Source organism: Sinocyclocheilus grahami, unplaced genomic scaffold (genome assembly GCF_001515645.1).
Source record: "Sinocyclocheilus grahami isolate Dianchi unplaced genomic scaffold, SAMN03320097.WGS_v1.1 scaffold255.1, whole genome shotgun sequence".
Classification (NCBI taxonomy): domain Eukaryota; kingdom Metazoa; phylum Chordata; class Actinopteri; order Cypriniformes; family Cyprinidae; genus Sinocyclocheilus; species Sinocyclocheilus grahami.
The window spans coordinates 667,895-678,474 of NW_015505434.1; the positions used below are offsets into that span (position 1 = coordinate 667,895).

At 35.2% G+C, this 10,580-nt stretch overlaps 1 protein-coding gene across 1 annotated transcript in view; it reads right to left on the bottom strand.

The window, feature by feature from the left end:
- Window positions 1-2,880: 2,880 nt before the first annotated feature.
- Window positions 2,881-10,580, bottom strand: part of LOC107598758 (rho GTPase-activating protein 10-like) — a 50,078-nt gene continuing 42,378 nt past the window's right edge. Inside the window, exons 22-24 of the mRNA XM_016290194.1 lie at window positions 7,301-7,405; window positions 4,844-4,935; window positions 2,881-4,058 (exon numbers count right to left, since the gene is read on the bottom strand). Of these exons, the coding sequence (XP_016145680.1) occupies window positions 3,970-4,058; window positions 4,844-4,935; window positions 7,301-7,405 (286 nt within the window). The 3' untranslated portion in view covers window positions 2,881-3,969. The remainder of the gene's footprint in view (window positions 4,059-4,843; window positions 4,936-7,300; window positions 7,406-10,580) is intronic.

The following is a 10,580-nucleotide window of genomic DNA, read 5'->3' on the forward strand; positions in this document are numbered from 1 at the left end:
AGAAAAGGAAAGCCAGAGGGCGAGAAAGTGAGATGAAGCGGACATGGATGGTGGGAGGGTGAGTTTGCCCATCTCATTAGGTCAGGCTCGTTTAATTATGCAAGCACCCGGCTTTTCGACACGTTGCCTATTTTTAGCTAGCTCCCATGTCTCGTCCTATCATCTGCTCTATTAGTTATTGGAAGTCTGTGACTCTACCATGTCATGATAATTATGTAATACGTGGCACTCAAACACACACATTCGGGAACACACATCTCAGACATTTGCACGCTAATGATGTGTACAGTGAACTGAAGTGTGATATAACGCACACACGAGTGCAGCAAAGTCTGGAGGTGCTTTGTAAGCTAATTAGACAGAGGCTGTGACTTCAGTTGTCAAGAAATCAAAATTCAAGAAATTACCCTGTTTATTATTTATGCATTCCTGGTTTTATTTTGAGCGACTGTTAAAGACATGAATTGAGTTGGTAATCTCTCATGAAAATTCCTGATCCTAATGACCTGCCCTTTTGTTTTGGGGGGATGCTAGAAAAAACTATTTTTTTGACCCCTCCCCTCTAACTACCAGGCATAATGACACCACTTTTCAGAATTGTATGATATATTTCTCAATAGCTACATTTACATGCACTTAAATAATCAGTTTATAATCCGATTGATGGCTTAATCAGACTGAAAAGCATTCAAGTAAACACCTCAATCTATCTAATCCATCTGAGCTCAGTCTAAATGAATTTTTTTAAAAGCTTGAATCCGACTATTTTCTTAATCATATTCAAAAATTCTTTGCACACATGCGCAGTACCGTGATGCCAGTTTACACGTGCAATATTTGCTAAAAAGCTCTTCTGACACAAATGTCAGCTTTACTTTTAGATATGCACATGTAAATGAATATGTGAATCAGAATTAGGGTTCATATAAACAGAATTCCAAATCTGAAATCAGATTGGGTTCATTCCAGTTGGCGAGAATTAGTACATGTAAACATACCCAACAAAACAGGCTGTTTAAATAAATAAAATAAAGAAGTCATCGCTCCACTGCACTAGTGTCACGGTTGCACTACTGAGTGGAGTGAGGCGCAAGAAACGGAGGGCGACGAGGAGTACATCAATCCAGAGAGAGTTAATAATAACAAGGAAACACGGAAAACTCACATAGCACATGTAGACATGAACAATACCGGACGCAGAACTAAAAACAGGGAACACTATTTAAACACATGACAAGACGAGGGGATGACGAGACACACCTGGGATCAATGGAAATAAACGGGGAACACCTGGAATTAAATCAACATAATCAGGACAGGAACAGGAAACTAACCAAATAAGGGCAAGGAGGGCACATGGGGAGCAAAACACACACACAAAGGAACAAAGTCTGACAACTAGCAGCCAGAGGCTCTGGTCTCACAAAAACCTGAAACTCATGCTAAATTAACTTAAAATATACACTTTTTAATGCTGTTTGAGTGCAAGAAACAATATTTATCAGACAGTTCATGGCAAATGTCATTGTTGATTTGAAATATTCTTTAAATATGAGCTTAAATAGGCCACCAGACTTTGAGGTTTCAGTATTTCCCCATTCAAATAGATAGGATTTAATCTTGCATGCCAAAATAGCTGTTTGAATTTTTGCAAATATGGCCAGCAAGTCAACTGACTTTCCTTGAAAGTGACTTTGTAGTTTATCCCAAAATTAATATTCTTTCATCATTTACTTACCTGAACAGAAAACAGGAAATAACCTAAACCAGACCCAGTTGCTCCAAACGCAGTGCATGTGTGCTAACCTCTGCACTGTGGGTCCAACAAAATGGTCTATTTTGATGCAAATGGATTGTTTTTTAAGCACCCAATCCAGTGTATGGTAAGGACCTACACTGCTGTGTGCTCCAACTCAAGTCCAATATATAAGGCGACAGTCCAAATCTGCTAGGAAATGAAGATTTAATCCACTTAAAGGGGGAGAGGTTCAATGTAAAAGCTGCAAAGCAGCTCCAGGGGTAGAAGTGTGTGGGAGAGAATAAGCCAGTATGCTCTAAATGCAATGTATGCAATAGACAACAGTTCATTGACATACAACAGAAATTTGTGAACATATTTCGAAATTCTCACACTTGACAGGTGGCAGTAACAAAATGCTGCGTATTCGGACAATAAAATTACAATAAACCATCAAAATGTTTACTATGAGTTTGAGCCAATCAAAAAGCTCTAAAGAATCTAATTCAGGAGTCAAACATCAGAAGTCAAAAATCATTGTTGTTTACATTGTGGAAAGAAATGTCATTAAATGGGACAGAAACTAAAATGAATGTGATAACGAAACATAATGAACCTTAACTGAAATAAAAGAGCTTGTTTTTTGAATGGATTTCTAGAAAATGGCATCAGCAAGTTTTTAAATGACATTTTGGTGCGGATGTATGAATGCAATACGGATAAATAACGGAAAGCCATTGCATGTGTGGTACATTTACTAGAAAAGATAGCCAGCAATTGTACTGCAATTTAACGGGGTTCATGTGTGAAAGTGGCTATTGTATAGGAGTTCATCTAATCTGGTAATTACGTTTTGAATTTATTAGACAAGCTAAAGTTCTTCAGCAGAAGCCTTAAAGAATAGTCTCTTTTTGACCTTGATGGGAGCACATCCACACAATTAAGTTAATTGACATTAAGAAAATTACACACAATCTTATTTTATTTTTCATTAAACAACAGTCATATCACAAATGTTTTAGTTTATTTCTCAGTAAGCACATTAGGGTGTCTACAGAGCCCTGCAGCATGTGACTTCTATTAATTATAGACATTTAGTTTGGCATATAAATAAAAATGAAAAACAAGATATAAGAATAAAATACTTTATTTAACATTGATCAACAAGTTCAACATGGGAAAACAAAATGATATCAATGCCAAGACCATTGCAGAGGTCATAAATGACAGTCTTAAATCACCGCAGAAACGCTCAGTCACAAATATGAACCTGTGGAACAAGGGCTCTTAGAAAAATGAAACATTAATAAGTCCTGCCATTTTTCAGGGTTTCTGCAAAAAGAATGTGATAAACTTTTAACCACTTAAAGAGGGAAAGCTCTTGGCTTTTAAGTTTCTTTGCACAAAAATAATGCTATGTATACAACACAGATGTAAGACTTGGCAATATTTAATTTTACGTCATTGCATGGGCTACTTTTTATTTATCGGTCTCTGTTCTTCAACATAACATTAAAACCTATATACAGAATAGCAAAAAAAATAAAAAAATAAAAAAATGCTCTGTTCGAGTTACTGAACAGCATCTCGCATGCCATGCGTAATAAATTTAAGGCACTGCATCAGTTTTAATCAATGCAAAATATTGAATAATCGCATACCAATTTCAATATCAATAACCGACAAGCACTACATTTCTAAGCAATCTAGTGTTCCAATGAACCAAGACACAAAACTTTGTTTTTTTTCCCTCCAAATTGACAACGTTCACTGCACTGTCATATTGTTACACGTTTCCTCATGTTTACCATTATACATCATCATCATGCCCAATTAAATGCAACTTGATCATATTTAATGCAAAGATACTCAAGGCATCTTTGAGTATACTAATGCTAAACAACTCAAACTACTTGGCTAAAATTACGAGGCATGCGATTTAAAAAGCAAACAAAAAACAAACAAAAGAGGACAACAAAGTCACAATGACGGATGCATATTTTCCCACACATTTACATTTCCAAACTCTAAAAAGTGCAGTCTCTTGTATGTATACAGCACATTTTAGCTTATACTTGAACTTAATTCCTGTGCTAGCAACATCTGTGTCTCTCAATATATTTAGTGTGGAGAAGGAAGGAGGAACGACAAGCAGTGCCACTGTGAAAGAGCCGCCGAGACCATGGATACCATGTATATAAAGAGAAGTGTGAGGATAGTTCTTTTCGGAGTTACAGTATATCCACATAGTTTTTAGGGATGAGTCCTCGCTTTCCCTCCAGCACGCCCTCCAGCCATCCGGGCTCCCTGGAGAGTGTCACTGCAGAGCAAAACCACGGACACACAGGTAAAAGTCTTACTGCAGCTCTTCTGTCACACTGCATGTCAGACAAGCAAGAAGTCCTCATCAGATTTAATGTGGATCGTTAGCATGGCTGATGAATGTAAATTATATGGGTATGAGTTAGGAATATAAATGCCTAGCAATATTTTACATTTAAAAAAAAGTGCCTTTCATGGCCTTAGTATTTAATGCACATACTTTTAAAGTCGCCTTCCCATCAATTTTAGTTATTTATATATTTATTTTTGTAAATTAAAATTTTTTCATCTCAGCATTTCATGCCAGGTGATGCTTTTGCTGGTTTAGATAATTTCATAGAACTGAGTTTGGTTATTCTTGTATATTGATTTTTTACAAGCACATTTTCCATACTCAAAGTAAAATGACTTATTATTTGGGGTGCCAATAAACTAAAATTTCACTTTTAAGTTAAAATGATTGGCTCAAAATCATTTTTTTCCCAAGACAATCTCAGCAAGAGTTCTGAAAGGTTTTGTCTGAAGTTGATGAGATAAAGGCTTCAGAAAACAAGAGCTCTGATAGTGGCCCCTCATTTCCTTGTGTTATTCTATCTCAGTCTCATTCTTTGTGAATTGATTTTAGGGGATGTTACACCCTTGCCCCACTTTCCTCCCTCCACCTATGCTGATATGAGATCAGATTTATTTATTTTTTTATTTTTGTGCTTGTAGGACCCGCCAAATCCAATATGTCTGTGGATTCGGGTGAGTGCCTGTGGCAGTGATAACGTTAACACTTACCGTCATGGAAGATTGCGCCAACCTGGAAAGAGAGTTCGGAATCGTGTTCAGCTTCACAGGGATACACAGCCTTTGCTTTCATGAAGGTGACACTGAAAAATGGAGGCAATCGGTTAGTGGGCCTCTCGCTATTCGGAAGGGTGGGGATTAGGACACGACTTTCCATCTAGCTGTACAGTGGACTCAGCTGAAGTTATCAATGGAAGCAGTCTGCGTGATTAGTGCCTGTCCGTAAAAATTCCAGAGCAGAGTGTTACAGTAGAAGAGAAAGAAGATAGCCGTCAAAGAGTAGATATGATTAAAAAAAAGAGAGACATTTTCAAGTAAGCTTCGACAGCATCCAGGCGTATCCTGCCATTTATTACTCAAAGTTCCTCTGGAGTGGATTTGGAGTACGTTTGCAAAGCACAAAACCGTTTCCACACTTTTTGACCCATTAATTTCAATGGCTTTTTCCATGACTTATCCACACATTTATACTTACTGCATACATATTTGAATAATCTTACAAAATACAGATTGTATTGTACTAACAAAGCACAATTTCAAGTCAATTGCATACTTTCCAATGACTTTAAGATTTTATAAATGTTCATGATTTTGATGAATTTTTAAAGATTTGTATTAATTTCCATGACTAGAAGTCAGTACGGAAGTTCTAAGAAAACAACTCTCGTTATGTCGATATAACGAGAAAATTGCATTATTTTTTTTTCAAAGTTGAATTCGTTACTATAACAACAGTGGCTCAAACAATCATTGTAAAAAAAAAAAAAAAAACTTTGTCAAGATCACGAGAAAATTAAGTCGTTATAACGAGAAAACAACTCTCGTTATGTCGATATAACGAGAAAATAAGTCGTTATAACGAGAAAACAACTCTCGTTATGTCGATATAACGAGAAAATAAGTCGTTATAACGAGAAAACAACTCTCGTTATGTCGATATAACGAGAAAATAAGTCGTTATAACGGGAAAACAAGAAGGAAAAAAATAATGCATGGCCGCTTAGAACTTCCGTAAGTCAGTGTACCATCAGAATGATTTTAAAACTGATATTTCAAGGTAAATAATAATAATAATAATAAATAGAACTTACATATAGTTGTCTTAAATATTTTAATTTGTGACTTCAAAATGTATTAAAAAGTCATTGTAATTAATGAAACCTTTAAAATGAATTGGAAATCAAAGGAATCAATAAAATCCTTGAAATTCACATGACTTTTTATTACCTTTTAAAGATTTTATTAATTCCCATGACCAATTATTTTAAATCAATAATTCTGTGATGTCAAAATTAATCAAATTAACTCACAATCAATAAAATCGTGTGTGAAATCAATGACTTCTCAACGATTTCATTAATTTGCATGATTTTAACAGAACCAGTGTGTGGATACTGAGGATATAGCAACAATGTACTCTAGACTCTCTTCACTAATACTTAACACCATTCAACACCTGACAGTCTGCTGAATGTTTTATATATTGCCTCATATCAATGTCTCCTAAAGATAATACACGACCCAGGCAGACACCCAGAAAGTTACTGCAGGAGTTCTAACGAAAATGTGCTCTTTACAACTGCAACATAAGAAAGACGTCATTCCCGAAGGTCAGTCATTTTTTGCCAACAGCTTTTTAACAGATTGAAAGACTTTAAATTGAATGAGTCTGATCACCTGCCACTGGACATCACTCATTTTATAGAATGGAAAGTTAATGCATCTTTGTGGCTGGATCAGAACTATAGATCATTGCAATGGCCCCTGCCTGGAAAGTGTGAGACTGAGAGGAAATGTGTGTGTGTGTGTGTGTGTGTGTGTGTATACAGGTGTATGTAGAGTTGGAAATAAAGCTGAGAAAGTAGAGATCACAGAGAGAGAGAGAGAGAGAGAGAGAGAGCAGAGTTGCGTCGGCGTGTAGGAGGGAAGAAAAAGTTGGTGAGTGTGTGAGTCGGAGGCTAAACAATGACAGATGGAGACTTTTGCGAGTGAGTGAATGCATGTGTGATTGAGTTAATAGCCTGAGGCTGAGAGCTTAAGTGAGGCTTGGGTGTGTATACAGGTGTATGCAGAGTCGGAAATAAAGCTGAGAAAGTAGAGATCACAGAGAGAGAGAGAGAGAGAGAGCGCAGAGTTGCGTCGGCGTGTAGGAGGGAAGAAAAAGTTGGTGAGTGTGTGAGTCGGAGGCTAAACAATGACAGATGGAGACTTTTGCGAGTGAGTGAATGCATGTGTGATTGAGTTAATAGCCTGAGGCTGAGAGCTTAAGTGAGGCTTGGAGTGCGAAGAATCAATGAAACGGTGAGAGAGTGTTTGCGGAAAAGGTTGAGCCAAAACCAGCCAAACTCACTTAAACTAACAGATTGGAACAAATTAATTACATGCTAAAGGTGGTGTGCATAAGTGTATAATACATGTTCTTCAGGGACAAGAGTGTTTACATCTTACCTTTCCTCAGGTTTATTCTTCTCAGTTCCTACAGATCCAGGTTTCACCGGTGTAACTGAGGCAGGGGAGGCAGAATTCATCCATGAAGCTATGGCAGTACATATCCTGCGGAACAAAAAAATGCCACAAAGTATTTATACTGTACCATCCTCATAAAGTAAAAGACAGTAACTCTAGAAACACTGTCAGTAAGTGGGAAAGAAAAATTGCAGCTCAGGTAGTGACCCAGGTTTGGACTGATACATTTTGTTGCATTCCACAAATCGCATAATTTTAAGCTTCAATGCTACTTTTTGACCATAAACACATAAATACACAACAAACAGCTGAGCGTCATAGACAACAAAGAATAGTTAAAAGACAGACACAATCTGCAGCCTTCCTGACACACAAACCCCTTCATCATTATTCCTCTTAGAGAGGCTGCGCTGCTCAGACGGTCTCACAATCTCAGATAGGGAGAGAGAAGTGAAGGTTATGAGGAAAACTGCCCAAAGTCCCTCAGAATCTGCAGCATTTAGAAAATGCAAATAATGCAAATGAGCACTTTAGATCAGAAATAGCCGACAACAGGATCAGGCAATGCAGGAGAGGAATTGCGGAAGTCAACATTAAATGATAATACTGCCACTCATAAAAATGAATCATGCCATAAACTAGTATTTGCATCAATTTATTAAAATAATATTTTCAAAACATATTTATTCATATTCCTTAGAATCAGTCTAAATCAGTTATTTCAGTAATTTAATCAGTTAAAATGTTTGAAACTGGTTCAAATACGGCTAACTGTGGAACAATCAAGATTCAATTAATTAAAATGTATTCGATTTGTTTACTTATAATAAACCGGATTTATTCATGATAAATATATAAACCTGCTTAGTGTTTATTTAAAACGCGTTTGCTTTGTAAGTAAATCTCATTCTTAAAACGGTGTAATCCAAATGGATGGATATTTTATATTTTATATATGAAATTAAAATAAATAAGTCTTGAATGTACTGTTATAATTCAAAATAACTCTGTTCTATTTTATTTTATTTTTAAAGTTTTATTTATTCCTGTGATGGCAAAGCATTTTTCATGATTCTTCATGATTTTTCTTGTTCAAAAGAACAACATTTATTTATATAAAATTTCTGCAACATTATAAACATCTTTACTGTCACTTTTGAAAAATGTAATGTGTCCTTGCATTAGATATATAAATGTTCAATAGCATTCAGTAACATGTACAGAAAACTGTGCATAATAGTTCAAACAAAGTCATACTCTTAATTCGATTTGGAAACTCAAGAGAATGAAGACTCAATAGAAATGTGTGTGTGCTGAAGGTGAGGGGAGTGAAGGACTTACAGGAGCAGGGATAGTGGCAGCACACGAGGAGAAGTGTAGTCCAGCAGAAAGAGAGAGAAAGAGATATACAGTGTATATATATATATATATATATATATATATATTTATAGTATGTATAGAGAGAGAGAGAGAGAGAAATGCAGTGATTTATGACTCTGCAGTGGGTCAGTGAGTCCTCAGCTGCTGCACATCAGCATGAGACTCCAGCAGCGCTGCAGTGCAGCAAATCCACTCATTAACCTCACACCAGCCACACACACCTCATACCAGCCGTGTGAGTTCCAGCTAATACACCACACGCTGTTCCATACACAACGTTCACGCTCACACAAATTTATAATCAAGGTTATGCCAATGGTGTTACATCAAACATCAGATGTCACCAGGGTAACGAGTCACTCCAGAAAAAAGTGAATCGTCAAAATCTAGAGAAAAGCTAAATGAAGTAGGAAAAAAAAGATAAATTCATAAGGTTGCCCTGGCAACCGGCAGAACCACAGGAAAATGGTTTCACCCCCCAAAAATGCTTTTACAATTACAACTAAGCCAAACCAAGAAAATTGTATTCACTTTGAACTATTAAAAATAGAACTAGGCACAGAATTGCATATTACATCTTATTTTTTGATCCACAAATAAGCGTCTGACTTTTAATTAAAAGAGGCACAAAACGATTTTAAACAAAAGAAAGAAAAAAAAACAACTGTTTAACAAATCAATGCAGCTCTTAAGTTTTGCTTACTGATAAACAGTCTGTAAATGCAGTAAGTACATGCAACATTGGATATACTGTATAGTGACATGCTGCATGATGTAGCCTATGGAAATGCAGTTATATTCCCGAAAATTCAAGATATGTGGGCAAAAATGCCCTTGTATGGGTTTTTGTCTTACATTTGTATCATATGACATAGTTTAGCAATATCACAGGAGCAAGAGTGTTGTTTTTCCTGAATATCTGCTTTTTTGTTACTAATCGAGTGAGCCAATGCTTCAGTAAGGCAAGGCAAGGCAAGTTTATTTGTATAGCACATTTCATACACAATGGTAATTCAAAGTGCTTTACATAAAATAAAATAAAAAGAATAATCACAACAATTTAATCATTTTTCGCATTGCATGAAAAACCACCTCATGCGAGCGTAAAAACTTTTTTGCGATATATGGGCGTTTTTGCGAAATTGACGCGTTTCCATTAGGCATATTTTCAATTCGCAATTTCAATTTGCGCAATTTGAAGGGTAATGGAAACGCGCCTACTGACCCACTCAATGATTTAGTGACCCAGTCACTTGCTTCAGACATTTGAATGAACTGATTGAATGAATGACTCAATTATTAATATAGCGACTTGCAGCCACCTATGGCACTTAGTTTTATATTTAGAATATCAATTATTTTTTCTTCATATCATAAATATTTCAATATTCATAAAAAATATATTATTTATGCAATGTTGAGTCAAAAATATTTATTTCTAACATTACCTAAAAATATGTATTTAATGCTTTTCTCATTCAAAACAATAACAACTTTGATCTTTTGAGGGGTAATTTCTTAGCCTAAATTGATGTAAATAATTGCATAAAAAATTATACAAATTATAATAATTAAATAAATAATTATAATATTATATGAATACATTTTAAGTGCTGTAATTGGTTACCATTTGAAAGTTTGAAAGAAACTAATTTTCAACACTGATCTATATATTACAATTAATTATTATTATGAATAATATATGTATTTAATAATAATAATAATAATAATAATATATTATAAATTACATCATTTTACATATATACACATATATATTAATCAGAATAATTACAATTTAGTTTTTTTGTTTTTTTTACAAATATATAAATATATATATATATATATATATATATATATATATATATATACACAGAGGTGTGAA